Source organism: Theobroma cacao, chromosome 1, assembly GCF_000208745.1.
Source record: "Theobroma cacao cultivar B97-61/B2 chromosome 1, Criollo_cocoa_genome_V2, whole genome shotgun sequence".
In the NCBI taxonomy this organism is placed as follows: domain Eukaryota; kingdom Viridiplantae; phylum Streptophyta; class Magnoliopsida; order Malvales; family Malvaceae; genus Theobroma; species Theobroma cacao.
In genome coordinates, this window is record NC_030850.1 from 17,195,884 (window position 1) to 17,217,012 (window position 21,129).

Consider the following 21,129-nt stretch of genomic DNA (forward strand, 5'->3'; position numbering starts at 1 on the left):
TTAATATTTAATATTTTAATCATATTAATATTAATAATGTTTAAATTATATATAAAATATTAATATTTTAAATTTTATAAATAATTTATTCTTTTTATTCTATTTTTTCCCTTTATCTTTTTCATGGGCCGATCGCCGGAAAGGAGACCGGTGTAACAAAACGCCGATCTGAAGCACCATGTGGCCGGATCTGGCCACTACGACACCAGATCGATGCTTCCCAACGGCTGGATCTGGCCGTGGAGTACCAGATCCAACCGTGGGATCTGGTCGGGAAGCACCAGATCCGGTGCTTCCCGCTGCCAGATCTGGCCGTTGAGTGCCAAATCTGACTGAATTTTCGTTTGAATCTTGTCCGACCATATTCGGTCATAAAATCACCGTCGCAGCCACTTCCGTCGTCGTCGCCGTCGCAGTCGCCGTCGCCACTAACATCATCTCCGACGTTGATGCCATTTAGAGAGAGAATAAAAGAGGAAAGAACATGAGAAGAGAGAGAAAGAAGAAGGGAAAATGAGAAAAAAAAATATATATATATAGGTCTAGGGTTGTAATATTTTTAAATGATAAGGGGCATTTTAGTCTTATCATAATTCAGAGCTATTCCCATGGTCACGGAATAGCAAAAACCATGGGAAACCTCGGGTTTAACTATGCCTGAGTTTTACCCCTTTTGAGAGAATAGCTATTACTAGGTAATAGCTATTCTTTGTTATATTGCCATACCAAACGGAGGTAAGCTATTCCCTTGGGAATAGACAGCGAATAGCTTAGCTATTCCCTGTACCAAACGTGCAGTTAGTGTAGAAAGATCCATAGTCAACCATGGAGTTGAAAAGGGTGAAAACTATAGCAGAATCCAAGCAAGGTAAGCATGGCAGAGGGAATCTCGCTACAGCGAAAAGGCATTCTCGTTGCAGCGAAATTCAAGGCCAAAATTTTGAACCAACCACCCGAGAGTTTCTCGCTACAGCGAGAATGGAACTTCGCTGTAGCAAAAACCCGAACAAGCATTTTACCCAACCACTTGAGACTTTTTCGCTGCAGCAAGAATGCGCTCTCGCTACGGTGAAAATCTAGACTAGGTCAAGCCCTCAGCACTCGAGAGTTTCTCGTTGTAGTGAAAATCAGGGCTATTAAGTTAGAAGAATTCTTGTCACAATAAAAATCCATTTTTGCTGCAATGAAAATCAATTTGATCGTATTTAACAATTTTTAAACATTCAACATTCAATACAATCACATTTTATTTCCGTAACCTCTATATAACATATATAAACATATATACAACTATCGGCATCACCCAACTCTCCCTTGGCTCATGTGCACTCCCACATCGCACATTACAATATCATCATCAAGTGCACTCCCACACCGCACCTCACCATCACCGTCATGTGCACTCCCACACCGCACACGGCATATATCATCATCATGTACTCTCCCACACCGCACATGGCATATATCATCGACGTGTGCTTTCCCACATCGCACACTACCAGCACCGTCATGTGCACTCCCACACCGCACACGCACGGTTATAATTATCACACAACATTATCATTCAAGGCATAACATACATATCATCATAATAGAGGAACACATGAATTCATCACACTACACATTTCACTTCATAAAAACGTTTCATCAAGGGCTTGTTCCCATGCATATTTAGAGAAAAGTTTAATAAAATATTTTAAGTGATTTAACCAAATACATATGCATTTGTCCCAAAACATTTTAATGCAAGTTCACTCACTTGTCTTTGTTGATTCTTTAATCGACTTCGACTTCCACTAATGCTCCATTGACCATTCATCAACAACTTAAAAAAATCAACCCTAACTCACTACTCACCTTGTTGGTTTTGTAGTTGAATTCCTTTTTAAGAGTTTGTCAACCTATTATGGAAAGTCTGTCTCTCTCTAAAACGTCCAACTAATGAGAGAAAGTATTGAAAAAAGACTTTTGAGGGTTCTTGAGGTGTCAAAGTGAAAGAGCACAAAGAATCTTATGAAAAATGTGCCAAAGTATGAGAATTGAAGTTGCTTTGGGAAAGTTATAGAGGTTTCAAGGGATGGCTTCCATGGAAGATGGAAAACGTTTAGTAAGGAAAAAGGATGGGAAGAAGAAGAAGAAGCTGCTGGAAGTGAGGAGAAAGTCCTGAAAAAAATTGATATTTATCTTATAGTTGACTAAGGTTCCACTTATTTACAAAAATGCCATTTGCATAATGGACTTTGCCTTCTTCCCTTTGGCTCAAACTTTTTACTCTTTTGACACTAAAAAAAGTTCCACAATAGATTAAAGGTACTTGGGTTCATGAAAACTTAAAAATTTAGATCCGATAGCCAAAATGACTATTTTGCCCCTCTTGTGAAAATTATCATTATTTCAATTTTCTTTGTTTATTTCATTATTATATACCTCATTCATTTATTCTTTAGGCCTACTTAGACCTTAATAACATTAGAAAACCCACTTCTAGGAGCTCACCAAGAAAAATGACAAAATTACCCTTAATCTGCGTCATCATGTCTACCTCCATTACACGTCTATGAAGATCGAGGTTTCACATTCATCCTCAATAAAAATATTATTATTAAATTATTATTTCTTCGTGTGTGAGATATTTTATTCCAAATTATTCCTTTCACCATTCATCACCTTTAAACATTCTAATTAACCTCAATTGGCATCCGATAAGTTTTGTTAGCCCCCATATCAAAGTACGAGATATTACAAGCAAAGAAAGAATATAAAAAAAATAATTAAAATAAATAAATAAATGCTTATTAAATAATGGTGCTTTCTTGAAGATTGAGAAACTAGCATTAAGGAAAAGAGAAGAAATGAGGTGTTAAGGGAAAGTTTAATACTTTGTACTGTTCATAATATTTTGTATAGTGATGTTTAAACTTGGGCTCGGACATAAAAATGTTTTCAGCTCAGAGTTTGGCTTGCCATATTATACATAATATTTTGTATAGTAATATTTAAAATTAAATAAATATCACAAAATATTAATTTAAAATATATTTTAACCATAAATATCTAAATTTCAATGAATCTCTAAATTTAAAAAAAAAATTAAACAAAATTCAAGAGGGTCCACTGCCCCCCTCCCCTTTCTAAATCCCCTAAAAATATCTAAAATATATGATATATATAATACATACTAAAAAACATTCAAGGGAGGTCCACTGCCCCCCTCGCCCTAGTGTAAATCCGCCCTTGGCCTGTGTCCAAACTCAATGTGGCCTCGGTCAAAAATCACCAATAACCAAAATGGATAATGCCTTCTCTCTTATTTTTAAAGGATGGTAGAGAGAGAATTTTTTTAAAAAATAACATACAAAACTTATGTATATTTTTTAAATACTTGTAAATTTTTGTATTTATTTATTAATGTGGTGACAACATAAGGTTCACAATCAGTTTATAGAATTTATACACTAATAGTGCATCAAATATAAATTCTTTTAATTAATTCTTATTTAAAAAAATTGCAAGAAGTTTATTCTCATGTTTGCCTGTAATTTGATATATTACTTTGTACTTATTTGGTTCTTAAGTAATTTAATCAACTTAGTGTCTGCTTACTTAACTAAGTGGATGAGACAGGAAAAAAATGGGGGAAAACAGATTTCAGGTAAAAATGATAAATATTTTTCCCTTCTGTGTGCATGTGAAATAAAAATATTGTAATTAAAAAACTTTAAAATGACATATTTAAAAAGTTAAAAGATTAATATAAACCCCTTTTAATATTATTTAATTATTCTGTCAAATATTTATGTAATTTCGTCATTTGAGTTGGTGTCACTTGATTCATGATATCAAATTCAATAATTGACTTTAAATATTATTATAAAGTAAAATATGGCACACCCAACAGAGGGTTGCTTTTCAAAAAAATAAAAATAAAAATAAAAAATAGAGGGTGGAAGAGAAAAAACTGACGTTGAGGGAAATATCGATTGGAAGATGAGAAGAACAAAGTTAGTTACTTAAAATAATGGGTAGTTTTTTTAAATGTAATTTATAAGAAATGAAAAAATTTCAGAATTATTTTAATTTTATATTTGTTATTACAATATTAAATGATTCTCAGGTAATTTCGTCAACTAAATTGGTGTCACTTTATTTATGATATCAAATTCAATAATTAGTTATATATACAGTATTAAATTTAAACCATTTTCCTACATTTTCATATTTAATTTGAATTATATTCAATTAAAAATATCATTCAAGTCGGACTATTTTTGAATTCACACAAACCATTAAATCCTAACATGGTATGTAATAAGTATTAATCGGTTCCAATCCAATAAATTTATTGGAATTGATTGAATTTAGTTGAATTAATTCAATTTGTTCGATTTTGGTTTTAATCGATTACTTAATTTAGTTTATTCAATTATTTTGGTCCATTTTTAATTCAAAATTTACAACCGAACATATTGATCAATCAACCTTTAATAATATATTTTTAAAATATATTCTATATAATATAAATATAAATATATAATATTTATATTATATAATAGATATTGTTAATGTTTTTGAATCAATACCATACGTAATATAAAATATTGAAAGATAGTAAAACCAACCAATCGACCAAACATAAGTTGGTTTCAAATATTACGGTTTTAAGATATAGTTTGGTCAATTCGATTATTTTTTTTGGATAGTTTATTTAGTTCGGTTTTGATAATTTTAAGACCAAACGAATTGAATATAAGTAAATGTCTGTTATTTTAATTTTAAGACATAATTCATTCAATTTTATTAAAATTTTAAGATCTAACCAATCGAATCAATTGAATGCTCACCGCTAAGTAAGTCTTTATATTTTGGCCAAAAATGAAAATAAAATACATGTATATCAAATTGGAATCCACCATAACCAATCTAAATATGTGAGTCATAAAAATATTTTATACTATTTGATTTTTTTGTATATATATATATGTGTGTGTGTACAAATGAAAAAATCAATCGATGGAAGTTTTTTAATCTGATTTAAAAGTAGAATGCAATTAACAATTGAAGATTGTGTGTGTTTATGTTGGTGGTCTGGTGTCACATGTTGTAGAATTTTAAACAATTGCCTAATCCTTTCAATGGCTGTGACACCAGAGAACGCTCGTAAGATTGACAACTTAGTATTTCCTTCGCTTAGGAAGTAGACAAGTTATCCGGTCAAGATACGATGACGTGAATGTCAAGTAAGAGATTTGTTATTTTTTAATTATTGAGTGATAAAATAATAATATTATAAACATTATTGATCGAAATGTTTTCTTTTTTAAAGTTGGGTAATTAATACAAAAAATTCAATTAAATGGTAAAAAGTAATTTACTTTTTTTTTATCTTATCCCCAAATTTATTAGCCATAATATCAATTATGAAGTAACCATCTAAGGACTATTGATATTTGATGGAACATTGATTTATTTTGACTTAAACATAAGGATCAATCTCTTGCAGTTATATTTGGATTGTTCTTTTTGGTACAAAAATACTGGATTTATCAAAAACAAAAACAAAACACCCAAAAATATCTTGTTATATATGGCTCCAAAGCATGCAAATGAAGAAATTGTTTTAAACCTTATCTTAACCATCTTTTGAGCTAATGCAAGGATAGATCTAGAATTTATATTCTATAAGGGTAAATTAATTTTTTTTTTATATATTATGAAGGATATAAATACAAGTTAACTCAAGTGTCCATCATGATCACTTTAAGAATTGGAAATGCGATTTCGTGGTCAAATTCGGAAATTGTTCTACATATCAAGCATATTATGGTGTGTTTATTTGGGTTTGTTGATGGTATATGATGAAAGATGTCGTAAGGTGATCTTGGTTATAGACAACAAAACCATTGCACATGTGATTCAAATGAAAGCAAATGCTAAACAAATTTGACTTTGGTTATTAAAGATCTCTTAAAAAATGAATGATAAGTCAATATCATTTACATATATCACAAATCCAATTGTTTGGCGGATGTTCTCGTGAATATGACCTTTTCAATATCTAATTGGTACGATGTTTCTTAAGGATCCTCCTAGGGTAGTGTTTCAATTTTATTAAGCGATGTTACAAGAATTTCATTCCCACATAGTTTTTTGACATAAGAATAGTATTTTTATTTCTTTCTAAAAAAATGAGTTGTTTCTATGTAAAATAATACATTGCAATTGTTTTTTAACAAGTATTTATAATTTGTAAGCATCGTAAAATATTTTGATAATTATCACTAAAAAATTATATTTATCCTTTTTATATGTAACTAAATAATGTTCATTTAAGAATTTTCTTACAAAATTGATAATGTTTGTTTCCAAGATATTCTCTAGTTATTTCTCTACATACACCAAATTATTTTATTAGTAAAAAACTTCAAATAGAAAATAAATAATCTATTATAATCACAAATTATCAAAATACAAATAAAACAATTACTCACTTGAATATCTTTAAATTTTGAAAGAAGAAAGTAGTCCTGCCTTTTATTTATTTGGCGTTTTTTTCGTAAATTTACCTATCTTTGTTTTTTTCTGTAAAACCCGACTCTATAAATACATGTCATGACATACATGCACTGAGTAGTATGTTATTATGCTAGGAAAAGCACCTAAGAATAGACGAAACTCGATATTGTACCTAATGGTACACTTGAGTTGATTTAACCTCGAACTAGTTCAAATAGGAATTGTAGGATGAAATTTAATATTTTATAGTTCAGGAATGACTAAAAATTATTGTTCGGAGTTCGATGGTTCATTTGGGGTAAAATTGAAAATTTTGATATTCAATGGCAAAATCGTCATTTTGTCACCTAAAATAATAATTTGATCATGGAGTGAAATTTTTGACCAAGATTAACTATTTGGAGTATAATTTAATGATAGGAAGTGAAAAAGTTTAATTCTGGTGATTTTTGGAGTGTAGGGGCAAAATCGTAATTTTGCCACCCACGGACAAAATTTGAGATTTTGAGAGAATTTAGATCAAATTTGACAAATTGGAGAATGGTATGAGTATAAGGGATGAAAAATATGTCTATGGGCAATTTTTCAATTTTTGGGGCAAAAATGTAATTTTTGACTTTTACGGGGGCAAAAGTGTAAATTTCAAAAATTACTCCACCGAGACTTTGGATGAGTCTGAGAATTTTATCTAAGCTATGAATATATGAGACAAGTGTATGGTGAAAATTTGGAAACAAATGGATGAAATTTTAAAAATGGGCCAATGGGAAAGTGACATGTGGCATTTTTTAATGATATAATATTATTTTAATGAAAAGTCAGCCCATTTAAACCCAAATTTTAAGTGCTGGCCGGCCATAAGGAAGAACAAGAGAGGAAATAGAGAGGAAAGGAAGAAAAAAAGAAAAACCAAAGAGAAACAAGAAAATTCAAAGGGAAATTCGCGGTTTTCGACCGTTTACGCGTCTAACGGTAAGATTTTTCGATTTTAGCTTGATTTCTACCTTTCCTATGCCTTTATTTCCATTTAGCATGCTTGAGGAGAGAGATCAAAAAGTGATATCAAGGGCTGGACGAAATTCTAGGGGAGAGAAATTGAAATTTTTAGGTTTTGATTTTTAGTTAAATTGATAGTTTTAGTTAGTTAAATGTGTTTAGAAATTAAATTGGGCAAGAAATCATTAAATTTTCACAATACCCACTCTTGGCTGGATGCTCAATGCTGTACAATGATGATGAATTGATTTTATTCTAAGGGAAATGAAGAGAAAATGATGAAAAACGATTAAACGTGATAGAAAAACAAAGTAGAAAATTAACCGAGTTAATGTCCCATTTTTGGCCGAATTTTCCAAGGAAGGGAGTGAGCTGATTTTGTTGTTTTTAGAAGGTTATTGGCTGATATTTAATGGTTAGAAATGTTGGAGAGAGAATGGGATGATTTAGAGCTAAAATGGAGCGCGTTAGCAATTTATCGGGCAAAGTGCCAAAAATAGGTTAATACCGCGTTTAAGCCGTTTTAGGCTATTGCATTTCATACCATGCATTAGTATAGGATTTAAGTTAATTATATAGTGATTTAGCATCAATGTGATGAATTGTGTAAATTTTTGTAATGTGTCTAGGAGGAGAGCCTTCCGGAAAAGGCAAAGAAGTCGTACCCGACGAGTAGTGATCGGGGCGCTTAGAAAGCTTTTAGTTTGTACAAACGGTGAGTAAACTTATTATTATTGTAAATTATCTAGAGTTTATTTTAAATGCCCTTTATGTATTTTATGAAATGAGAACGAGATTAAAACGGGATTTTTGATGTTTTAGGAATAAATGTGACAAATAAAAATATATTGTATTGATTATGAAATTGAGTAATTGGAGGCTGCAAATTGACTTGAAAAATATATATTTTCCTAGGAATGGCTTATGAGAAATGAGTATATGTGGCTATATTTTGTGAGTGCATTTGGGAAATTTATGTAAGTTGGTTTTACTATGCAGGCTGGATAAATAAATAAAAGCCACGTTATACTGTCGAAATTTTATTAAAATTGGTGGGTTAGTCACTGCAGTGACGGGTTTCCGTGGACTGCCTATTAGAGGGGCACGGTAAACCCAGTTATATAGTTACTCCGGTTGTAGAGGCGAGGAGGGTAACTCCCGGGGTAGTATTAGAGCTCACTTCACGTCGAACCCCCACGTGAATGTGTAACTCGGCCAACGCCAAGGAACGGCTGGTTTTAAAAATAAAAATGTGTTTCACGTGTGAATATTTTAACACCCTTGGCGGACTCGGTTAGATGCCTCGGCCAAGGTATCCCCGAGGATTAGTTTTGGCTTGAGCCTTGTTTTAATAAAAGACATAAGCCTTAACAACTGTTTTGGTAAATTACAAATATTTTATGGTTTAAGAAATAAATTGAAAACATTATGAAATGGGTTGAAATTTGTTGTTTAAACTTGCCTCCATTTTACTCGCCTTTAGATATTTATGATAATGTCTGTTTACTCATTGGGATTGCAAAATCTCACCAACCTCCTTTCCACCCATTTCAGGTTCAGTATAGACTGTAGATAGCTGATCTCATCGAGGACTACCATTGGATCTGCATTTTCCAAACCGTAGGTTCACAGTCCTCTTTACTTTTGTTTATTCGGGGGCCCTCTTGTTATTGTAAATTAAATTAAATATTTTGGCTTACTGTATTTCAGTATGTATAAATTTATTTAGCTTTTACGCTATAAAAATTATTCACGTATAACTCTATAAATATTGTTTTATAAGAAAATAGAATATTTTACTTAATATTTCTTTTATTTTCTTATTATATTCAAATAACCATAATTTCGTTTTAAATGAAGATTTTAGACTTTTAAACTCATTTTGAATATGAATTATGTGTTTTGTACTTGTATATTACGTTTTAGCCAATTTCGAAATTTTTGAAAAAAAAATGACCAAAATACCCCTATGTGGCAAAAATTTTATTTTGATTGTTTTTGATCTAAAATAGTGTATATTCTTTAAAAACTAGATATTTAACAATGATTGCTCACAGGAAAGGAAAGAAACTGATATGTAAGCCTTGCGGGGTTCCGGTTGGCATTCCGGATAATGAGTGTCAATCAGGGACGTTGCAGCGATTGTCATGAGCCTGAGGGAGGTTCCGGGTCGTGACATTTTCTCTAGCTCTTCTTTTACTTTTAATATATTTTACAACTTTTCTTGCATGGGGTAAATAACACATATGGTAGAAGATAATTTTTTAATTTATAAATATTTCACTTTTTGTTATTTTATAGGTTTTCCAAATTTTGGCAGCTTTCATATCAATAAACAAATTAATTATTAAAACTTATTTTTATTTATATTTACATATTATACCTTATTATTTTGGAAAATAAGTCATTTTTATTATAATTATATCTTTGTTTTTTTTTCTAATATTTATAATGTTGTGATATATATTTTTTTCTCTATCAATTTCGATAAAAAATATAAAAAAAGTTAAAATTTTAATTAATTTTTTTATATAACTAAAGAAACATTAAGATATGATTGGAAAGGTGATATTATTTTTTGACGTCACATTCTCAAAAATGTAATCATACTAAATATGGTAATATTACTTACCCATTTACATTTCTCATACCAAAAGAGACCTTAGTGGAGCAATTGCCCTGGTTGCTTCCACCCTAAACCCTTCCTTGAGCTAAAGATGATTAAGATTTACAAGAAATTAATAATACAGCACTAATTACATATTAGTGGTCTGAGATTGCACCTCATCTCTCCAATTATTCAAATGTGGAGAAGGGTCTATTTTTGGTTTGAGGGGTTATTGTGTTGTATAATCACCTCCCCTTTGTTAATCTTTAGCAAAATGGATTGAGAAAACTTTAACTAAAGTAAAATCAAGATGCCATCAATTGCTTCTTTTCACCTCGATGAACAATATGCCATAGTTAATCTCCTACTTAGATTGAACCAAATTTATTCATCAAAACCTTTCCTATTGTAATATTTGAAAAGTTGGTACAAAAAATTGAAATGCACTGTTTTAAAAATTTTAAATAATGCAGTCATCAGAGGAGTAAAATATACACAGATTTTTCCCATCGAGTCTTTCTTGATAATATTTTTAATGAGGCAGTATTTCAAAAACGTATTCTTGAAAAAATTTCTGTACTCTTTTTCATTCACTCAAATTTTGTCCTATGAGGGTTTTTTCTTAATAAAGTTTTAACGAGACATAATATTAATACAACAGATATTTAAAAAAAGTGTTATGAATATATGTATGAATATTCATTTTGTTATGTATATATAGATTTGGATGTAAATTAGATTGAATTAAGATTATGATTTAATCCATCTATCTAATATCTTAAAATTATTTTTATTTTGTAAATTCTATTTAAATAGAGTTATTAGTACCTTACTCACACTTGAATATAATCTTTTTATTTATTTTTAAATATTTTTGATAATTATTTTTTCAGTTTATATTTCAAAAAAATTGATATCTCAAAAAATGAAAAAGAGAAGCAAAAGCATAAATGAAGCACATGGTAGAGGAAAAGAGAGGTGAGAATATTATTTGTTCTAGAAACACACACAGCCAGGATTACAAAGCCAAAGCCAAAGCAAAATTGCAAACTTTGATTCAAATCCCCGAATATTCAATTTTCAAAGCTCAGACTCCGTGGCATCCCCGTTATTTTGCATAGAATTGAAGCCCACTCCAAAATATTGAAAATTACGAAAAGAACAAAGTCAGGCTGCCTTTGCCTAGCTTCTTTTTTAAGCGAAAAAGAAAAAGGAAACTCTCCTCTTTCTCTTCCCATTTCTTTCCTTCTCTCTGTCCTCTTTCCCCCTCCATAGCAAACACCTCCTTTCCTCTCTCTCTCCCTTTCTTTCTTTCTGCTAGGTTTAGGGAGTTAAGGGGGGCTTTGAGTGGGACTCTTGTTTGATGGGGCAACAATCGCTGATCTACGCCTTCGTGGCGCGAGGCACCGTCGTGTTAGCCGACTACACCGAATTCACCGGCAACTTCACCAGCATAGCTTCTCAGTGTCTCCAGAAACTTCCCGCTTCCAACAACAAGTTCACGTACAACTGCGATGGCCACACCTTTAACTATCTCGTCGATAACGGCTTCTGTAATCTCCTCGCCTTTCCTCTTCTGGCGCTTTTCTTTCATTTTATCTCTCTCTGATCTGCCTTTCTATTGCTTCTTTGAGAATGATTAAATTATGTGATTAGCATATCTTAATCTTTCAGTTGCTATTCAGTAAGGAAGCGTGGGAGAGGGAAAAGAGAGAGAATCAGTTGGGCTCCATCTGTTTTTAGAAAAGAGTTGGTTAAGATGTGCAATAAATGAAGTATGCAACTATTGTAGTAGCTATAAGTAAACCTTTCATTTAATTTGGGGTAATTAATGCAATATACAGTGATGTTGTAACTTAACTTGTAATTGAAACTTTCCAAAACTGATTATTAGCAGCAAAGACTAAAAGATTAAACAGTAATTCAAATGAATTAAATCTGCTTAGAGATCTTGTGACAAAGGCTTCCTTAGCCACATCTTGAAGCAAAAAGCAATATTTGCATTTGTATACAGAAGGAAATAATCTTTGGAATAATTAAGGATTAAAAACTTACATAAACTTTTATAATTACCAAATGCATGATTGGACTTTTATTTGAACAATTATGTATGAATGTGTGCTATAGTTTAATCATCTGCTCATTCGTAGCAAAATTTGACTTCAAATTTGCTGTTTGCCTATATCCAAGAATATAAATATGTATTTATGGTTTACTTTTTCGTTTTAGTAACTTTCGAGGAAGCAAAGAGTCAATGGTAATAAAGCAAATAGCAAAAACAGCATTCGGATTGAGCCTATATAAGTTCTTTGCTATTGGTTTCACTTTAAAAGTTATCTTATCCTTGAATAGTTTTGTGTTCTTCTGTATGCCTATGCACTATGATACATAAACTCTAAAGTACCTGTATGACCTGGGGCTAGACTAGACTGATCAGAACCTTGCTCAGTTCTGATTCATCCTTTTACGTCCACACTTTTTTTTTTTTCTGGTATTTTCTGCTGGACATATGTTAAAAAGACAGCAGTCATAAAGCTATTTAACTTTACATATTGTCAATTCTGAAACATCCATTTTCTTCGTTAAACTCAGGTCAGCTGTTGTGGAAATCTAGTGGTCAGAAAAGTATGATTTAAATGTTTGGCATTTTCATTTGCATCAAGTGTATGATTGTGTGCTTTCCAAATTTTAATTTGATGACATTTGTTTACTTATAAATTTTAAGGGAATAATTTTTTATGAAAAGCTAACATATGGTGAATTAATCAGTTTCACTCAAAGGGAAAGATTAAAAATTTTTCAACATCTTGCACTTCAGAAGCAATTAAAGAAAGAAAGATACCAGACTAGGAAAGAACTGGAATTATTCTGCCAACAATTTGACATAAAATATGATCCTTCTTCTTCTTCAAAACAAATTGTTTCAAAGTAAAAACAAATCTAAGCGAAACTTATTGAAAATTATTATTAAAAACCAGGATACAAAAGATAAAGGAAAGAAAAGGAAAACAAAAATAAAACTGAGAAGAACAATGATAGAACAATAAATGTTATAGGTCTAACAAGTATAGTTAACCCGGAAAGCTAGCTTGATTGGATGAGGCCCTTATACCCTTTGACCTCGAGGTGTGTCTCCAATCCCCATCACGCTCTCGAAGGACACCTATGCCTTCAAAGAAGTGCATTACCAGTGGACCCTGCCACACTTGTTGGCATTGTAGTCTTCACATAGCCTCCCACCATTGAGGATCCAAGGATTTTTGCCAAGGATCGAACTTGTGACCTCCTGGATACAAGGTTGGCTCTGATACCATTTCAACCAGAAAAGCTATATATATAGCATGATCTTTGATTAAGGGTTGTTAACTTGTGAAGAGTTTTATTACTTTAGCAAATGATCCTTTGTTCACATCCCTTACATATAGTTGTAGAAGAATAAGCATGTTTGGTCCTTTAATGTTTGCCGATGCACTGAGATACTGGAAGCTTAGGTGTTCATTTCAAAGGGTACCTCTGGTGCTTGCAAGATGTTTTCCTGTTGCTTCACAGCTTGTGTTGCACCCTGTATTATGAGATAAGGCTACTTCTTTCCTTGCTTGAATTAGCCCCCTTCCTTCCTCTTTGCAGCTTATTGCGTGGTTGCTATCGAATCTGTTGGCCGACAGGTTCCAATTGCCTTTCTTGAGAGAATTAAGGAGGATTTTACCAAGATATATGGTGGAGGTAAAGCTGCAACTGCTCCTGCAAACAGCCTGAGCAGGGAATTTGGGTATTTTCTTTTTCTTGACCATTAAATAGAATGTCTTCTTTGTTATCAAGTATATTGATGCTATATATTCTTTTTGGTCATATTGATGTTATATTTTTATTATTGCTGATGTAGGCCAAAATTGAAGGAACATATGCAGTACTGCATTGATCATCCAGAGGAGATTAGCAAGATTGCCAAAGTGAAAGCCCAAGTTTCAGAAGTGAAAGGAGTTATGATGGAAAACATTGAGAAGGTAACTCATTGTTAGTATCTTTTATAGTTGCCTTACACATTATAAAATGGAGTGCCATTTGAGGGTTTTAAGTGGGGAAAGAGTTCATAAATTTCTGTATCATGGATAATGAGTGCTCTGCATGTCAGGATCTTTCTTTTTGTTTTTCCATTAACAAATCTATTTTGCAGGTTCTGGACCGTGGTGAGAAAATTGAGCTTCTGGTGGATAAAACAGAAAACCTTCGCTCTCAGGTCAGTAAATGTATATCATATTGTTCTACTTTGAAGAATACGGGCAAAGTTTTCTAAAACTATGCTGGGGATTGATCATAATGAGGCAATTATTTGGGCTTGATAGGTGACTGACTGGCAAAACCATGCTAACCTGACATAAAAATAAATTACTTGCATATATAAACTGCACTTAGGATAGATCATGAAGGGGTGCATATTTGGGCTTCTTTTGTGACTAAATTGGTAAAACCATGCTAACCTCTGACATCAAAATAAAGTAGCAGCATATATTCTAAAGCTTTATGTAAAACATTGTATGTTAACTTGACGACAAAATAAAGTATAACAGACGTTAGACGCACAATGAACTGTTTCTTTCACCTAACTGTGCATCTCTGTCATTTTAAGCATTGATTGGTACAAGTAGTCAAAATTTTGAGGGCTAGCTGAAATTGTTGGTTAAAAACTAAATATCCTTACAGGCTTCTCATCCTGATGCTTTAAAATAAAAGGTTATGAATTCTGGATTGTTTTATCTTAGTTTACTGATCTTATAATGCGGTGTTTGTTTTTTGGGCACCGTAGGCTCAAGATTTCAGGCAGCAGGGAACCCAGATGAGGAGAAAGATGTGGTTGCAGAACATGAAGATAAAGCTCATAGTTCTTGGGATCCTGATCGCCTTGATTCTGATCATCGTACTGTCTGTTTGCGGTGGCTTTAAATGTTGATGAATTGCTTGTCTGCTAAATTCCATTGCCGCCCATGGATTGGTGTTGCTGCGGTGACAAGTAATATTTAGTTTTTTTTTATTATTATTATTATAACACGTACTCTTCTGCCGTAGCATATATCTGAAGGCTGTGTGCATGTATAGTTTGTATTTTTGGATTCTTTTGATAGCAGTAAGTTTGTTGATGTGTGGAAATTCGATACGTGTCGATTGGAAATTGAATTTTGATACAAAAAATAATGAAGCTACTTTAAGATGATGGTGTTGAAAGGAAATGAAGGAAGCATTTTTGTGCACATAAATTACAAGGAGTAAAACAAGGAAATATTCTTTAATCTGGCACTGTATCGGAATTATACAAACTCAAAATTTAACACCCGGTGTAACTAGAAGAAAGAATCAAAACCCGATAGTCAAAACATGTCATGTAAATTAGAAGCCTTGGCAGAAAATAGCGAAATTGGGGACCAAACAATGCTTGTTCGGTTCTAAAAACAGATTGTAAGTGCATTAGACTCAAGATGTACTTTTTTCAGATGTTGATTTCCATGTTATCTATGAGCCTAACCTTGCCAAACCAGGCGGCTATGCAGAACACAACAGGACTCTTGATCTCTTCCACTGCCTCCAAGCTCTCCTGCTCTACGATCTGCAAACAGAATCAATCGTAATTACGACACTTTACGTTATAGGTTATACCATCCGAGTAATATGGTTTTTGGCACCTATTGCTGATAGGCCATTTTAACCGCTCACTAAACATCATGGGTGGTGGTATTAAACAGTTTCATGTAGCATTGCCACCGTCAAGATTTTGAAATTTTAGTGGAAATCAATGGATTTATAATCACTGTGGTCTTACAGAGGTTTCACATGGGATAGGAACCTGTCTGTTTGCAATTGGTAGCAAATGAAGTATTCAAGTAGAGAACTGGCCGCGTTGGAACCGTTCGTTTCACCCCCAACACGAGACTGAGCCTGTTTGAAACTGAGCTTTGACCTTAATTCATTAATGTTCATATAAATGAGGGTGACAATGAATACCACCAAATACAAGGAACAGAAAGGTAGGAAATGAACAGGACCAAAGGTTTCAGAGGATGGGATCAACTTGGAGCGGTATTGGCCAAATGTACTAATTGAACTCGGGCATAGTCCATCAGCCAAGCCAATATTGCAAATTATTTACAAGGTCAAGGAAGAAAGATAGATTGTACCCTACCTCAGCGTAATCAATTCTCCCCCCAGCTTGAGTGATCGTTTTGACAGCCAAATCCTTTAGTTCTCCACATTTAACCTGACCTTCTTCTGCAGCAGATTTAGCACTTAACAATGATCTGCTAATGGACAATGCCTGCAAGTAAACGAAATAATTCAGTTACATGTACATGGGATTATATCTGCAGCCTGAAAGAGCATGCTTTTGAATCGATGAGTATATGAATTCAATGCAAGTGAACCACTTCAAAAAACACTGAGAGTCAAGTATGTAGATAAAGAGCACTTCCATCAAACAGATTATCGACAATGGACTTGGGGATAAATACGTCATTTCAATGACACAGCTTGGAAACCTCTATGTACGAGTTAGCAGTAACAGGGCTCAAAATGCAAAAGGAAATGGAAACAGTCAAGGAACCTTTTCCCTTTCTTCAGGGGAGAGATGCACATTTCGCGAACTCAATGCAAGGCCATCACTATCACGTATTACTTCAGACCCCACAATTTCAATGGCAAAATCAAGATCTCGAACCTGTAGCAAAAATAAGTCAGAACACTTCAAACGGAAGAGTAAACCTCCCTTTTGAATACACCATTTCAGAAAACTAATAACAAGGTGAAGAAGAGAGCGTTGAACAGTCTCACCATTCGCTGAATAATCCTCCATTGCTGATAATCCTTCTTACCAAAGACAGCAACATCAGGTTCCACAATGTTAAACAACTTGGTCACAATAGTAGCGACCCCTCTAAAGAAGACAGGCCTACTTTTCCCACACAAACCTTTCTCCAATCTCTCAATTCTCACCCATGTTTCATGCCCACTCCCCTTTTCCTCCACACAGGAAACCACCCGGCCACCACCATCACTAGCACAATTCTCATTTTCATTCTTATTTTTTTGCTTGCTGTTATTACTATAGTCATACAGATTCTTGGGACAAAAAACGGCATCAACTCCACCAAGAACAGACTTAAGCTTAAGAATATCACCATGGAAATCAGATGGGTAGGTGGAAAGGTCCTCAGAAGGAGAAAATTGACCTGGGTTTACATAGATAGACACAACTATTAGCTGGCTATGCTTGTGTGCTTCTTGTATGAGCGATAGGTGACCTTGGTGAAGGTAACCCATGGTGGGAACTAACCCAACTGTTTTGCCTTGGGATCTTATCTTTCTTGACCAATTTCTCATCTCGCCCTTCTCTGTTATAATCACAGGGTCTTTAGCTGCCATATGATTGACGCTGCAAAAAGTCTGGAGAGTTGTAAGTGAATAGATCAACTTTTGAGAGTGGAAGAATTGAGGGAATTTTTATGTTTGGGTCGGCTTCTATTTTTTTTTTCTCAGGGAAAAGAAGTGGAAATGCGGAATGGAAGCTAACTGAAGGTGGCGGGTTGGTTGGAACTTGGGAGTAACGCGCCTACTTAGGTTGACCCAACAAAGGATTAACGATAATTTTTTATTCATATATGTAGATTAAAATAGCATTTCTTATTTTTTTTTTCTTCGTTGTGTTTAATACATTTATCGTGTCATTCAATATCATTATTTATTTATTTTTAAATGACAATTATATATAAATCATAAATGATTTTAAAGTATAAAATTAATAAATCATAATTATATATTCAATTATTATATATAATTAAACTTTTGTAATATAAATGTACAAATTATTCAGCCCTATCAAAATTTTAAAAAAAATTTAAAGAAAGTCATTCAATATAATTAAAATTTTTAATTATAAAATGGATGCATCTTTTTACTATTTATCATAAAAATATTATTAATAAATGTCACATCTTATTAATATTTATAATAAAAAATATTATTAATAAATGTCATTCCATACAATTAGATTTCTTATATATATAAATTACATAAATCTTATTAAAATTAATAACAAAAAATATTTAAAAATAACAATATAAAAATATAATAAACAAATAGGACCATTTTTGTCAATAAAAAAAGCTTTTCTAACTATCTCTACTCTTGTCTATTAATGCTTTGTTTAATGGTTTGTAATTTATTACTAATCTTGGTGTTCTTCTTTCGAGTTGTGCATTTTTTATGACATAGAAAGTAAAACAGTTATGGGGTGAATATATATATATATAGATAGACTAGTTGTATTTGTTATCAAGTGCATTGCATGAGAAATTTTTTTATATATTGTTAAATAATAGTTATATAAATATAAATATTTTTAAAATATATAATTTAAAATAAAAATAATTGAAATTTTATAATATTAATATATAAATTATTCAACCCTATTAAAAATTGTAATGAAAGTCATTCAATACAATTAATATTCTTATTTAAAAAATGGATTTATTTTATTAATATTTATAATAAAAAATCTAAAATGACAATTTAGACCAATAATAAAAAATATGTTTGTTTTTATCAATTAAAAATTATCAATATTTATACTTTTATATATATATATTATAAAATATAGATAGATATATAGTAAAACCTCGATAAATTAATACTCAATAAATTAAGAACCTCGATTAAATAATATTTGTGGTTAGTCTCAACTTGAGACTAATGTAGTAAATTAATAATTCGCTAAATTTATAAGATAACACATTTTATAGAAAACACATAGGTTCCACTTGATATATAAATTAATAATCTTGTTATACATCAAAATTATAAATATACATGACTCAATTAAAAAGCCCTTGTAAAATATGATTCTAATGTTACATGTTTCTTCTTAAAATTGATGTCTCTTTAAACTTTTCTTAATACATTAAGAAGCTCTGGTGTAGTGTTTTCATATTGCAAGAAAAAATTACTCAATGTAATTGTTGTGCTTTGAGTGCATCTTTGCACAAGCCAAGCTCTAGTTCAGAATTATCGTCTTCAACTTTATTTTCTTTGTCATTTCCCATTATGTTCTCAGTAATTTACTTGTCACTCAACAACTCTAAAGCTTCCTCGTTTTCTCCTGGGTAGTTCAAAAGGTATTCAACATTCATTGTATCATAATACTTTAACTCTTTGATTAGAACATGCAATTGCTGAATGACTCCATCATCTGAGTGTTGATCCAAATTCTCTAAAACCACGTTATTCATAGTCTTAATTTTACAATGTCAAAAACAATTTGCAATTGTACTTGCTTGAACATCTGTTATCCAAGCCAAGATTGCTAGATTCATTGCATCTAAAATATTTATCTTCTTTAGATTTGGGATCTCAAGTTCATAACCGTCCAAAAGATTTCGATAAAATCGACAACAATAATGCATCTTGAAAGCTTGTATGAGCCTCGCATCACAAGGCTGAATCTTTAATGTTTGTGTTGGGTGGTAAGAAAAACAATTCAATATTTTTCAAACTTTTAATAGTTTTTGGAGGATCGGGACAATTATCAACAAGCAAGAGAACTTTTCTACTATTCATTTTTCTATCAAGTTGTTGAACATATTCTTGGAATAAAATCTCAATCATCCATGTTAATTTGTTGGCATGGTATTTGCAGTTCATACTGTTGAAGTTCACATTCTTGAAACACTGTGGTTTAGCATATTTGACAATGAACCATAAAAGAATTTTCTCGGAACCATCCTCATTACAGCAAATAACAATTGTAAATCTTTCCTTGTCTTTTTTTTTTTTTACCTTTAAGTTGCTTTTTTACAAGAGAATAACCTGGTTGTAGCCTATAAAACAATCTTGTGTCATCCATATTAAAAACATGTTTCATGGGAAATTGATCTAATTTCTCTTTTATGGATTGCAATTTTTTTTACATGAGTTCCATATCAACTAACACACTTTTTCAAAGCGACGATATGTCTTGATGCTATGTCTTGATTTAAAGCGCTCGAGTTAACTTTGAGAAAAATGGAATTCTAGGATATTTATAGGGTACATCTTTTTCATAAACTTTAATAACTCTATTGTATAGAGTTATCTTACACATAATTGGAACTAAAATAAAGCTAAGTTTTTTAGTTTTTAAATAATTTATAGGTAGTTTTATGCTTTCTTAGTAATAGTTTCAATTATGTTATTCTTTTTCATTTTAAGCAATTTTAGTTTAATTTCTTGTTAAAAAGTTCTAATTTCAGCCTCCACTAATTTAGTCTCTTATTGATAAATGTATGAGAGGAGATGGAGTGTAAATGGCAATGGATGAATGCAATTTGGTTTGAAGTGGTTACTAAACATTTTAAAGTGTTTAAAGTGTAACGTGAGCTAAAGAAGTCTGATCGAGGTGATTTTTAGACCATTAGAAAGCTAAGAGGAGAAGCTACAACTTCCATGTTCATCACTCCATCTAGTGCTGATGAGATTAGGGTTGAAAATCGCTTCAGAAGAAGCAGAATTACTGTAAACTCAAGACAAAAGGTTTGGCGCCACAACCTCAAGTCTTTTGCTGCAGCACCAAACAAGTAAGCAAAATAAGCATACAAGACAGAAGGTTTGGCGCTGCAGTGACAACCTTTTGGCATTGCAACGCCAAACGAGCCTCAACACTAAGGTAAACAATGTGTTTGGCACTGTAGCGTTAACACGGACCTAATTACATCTTAACCTTCGATTTTTTTATCAAATTGCTATGCTATAGAGTATAAAAGGTAGCTTTTTGGTTTGGAGAAAGGGGGCCGGAGGCAAAAGACTTTTTGGAGAAAAAAAGGAAGCTTTCTACAAAAAAGGAAATGAGAGAAATTAAGGACTATTGGGTTCAAAAAGTTGCAGCAACTCATTTCTCTCACTAGTTTTCTTTTTCTCTTTCTACCTTTTATTGTAAAAATGATTTATTTTATGAGAATATTGAACTTTGTTGTAAATATGATGAGCTAAATATCTTT

General features: G+C 32.1%; 2 protein-coding genes across 2 annotated transcripts; one reads left to right on the plus strand and one right to left on the minus strand.

Annotated features, from left to right (window-relative positions):
- LOC18612808 (vesicle-associated membrane protein 722) lies at positions 11,297–15,298 on the plus strand. The gene is made up of 5 exons (XM_007049741.2): positions 11,297–11,670; positions 13,745–13,886; positions 14,001–14,121; positions 14,292–14,354; positions 14,922–15,298. Exons 1-5 carry the CDS (start codon positions 11,481–11,483, stop codon positions 15,063–15,065), a joined length of 660 nt encoding a protein of 219 aa, XP_007049803.2. The 5' UTR covers positions 11,297–11,480; the 3' UTR covers positions 15,066–15,298.
- On the minus strand, positions 15,370–17,714 carry LOC18612809 (pantoate--beta-alanine ligase). The gene is made up of 4 exons (XM_018128994.1): positions 16,934–17,714; positions 16,707–16,820; positions 16,290–16,421; positions 15,370–15,716 (listed from the first exon to the last, which is right to left on the minus strand). Exons 1-4 carry the CDS (start codon positions 17,522–17,524, stop codon positions 15,600–15,602), a joined length of 954 nt encoding a protein of 317 aa, XP_017984483.1. The 5' UTR covers positions 17,525–17,714; the 3' UTR covers positions 15,370–15,599.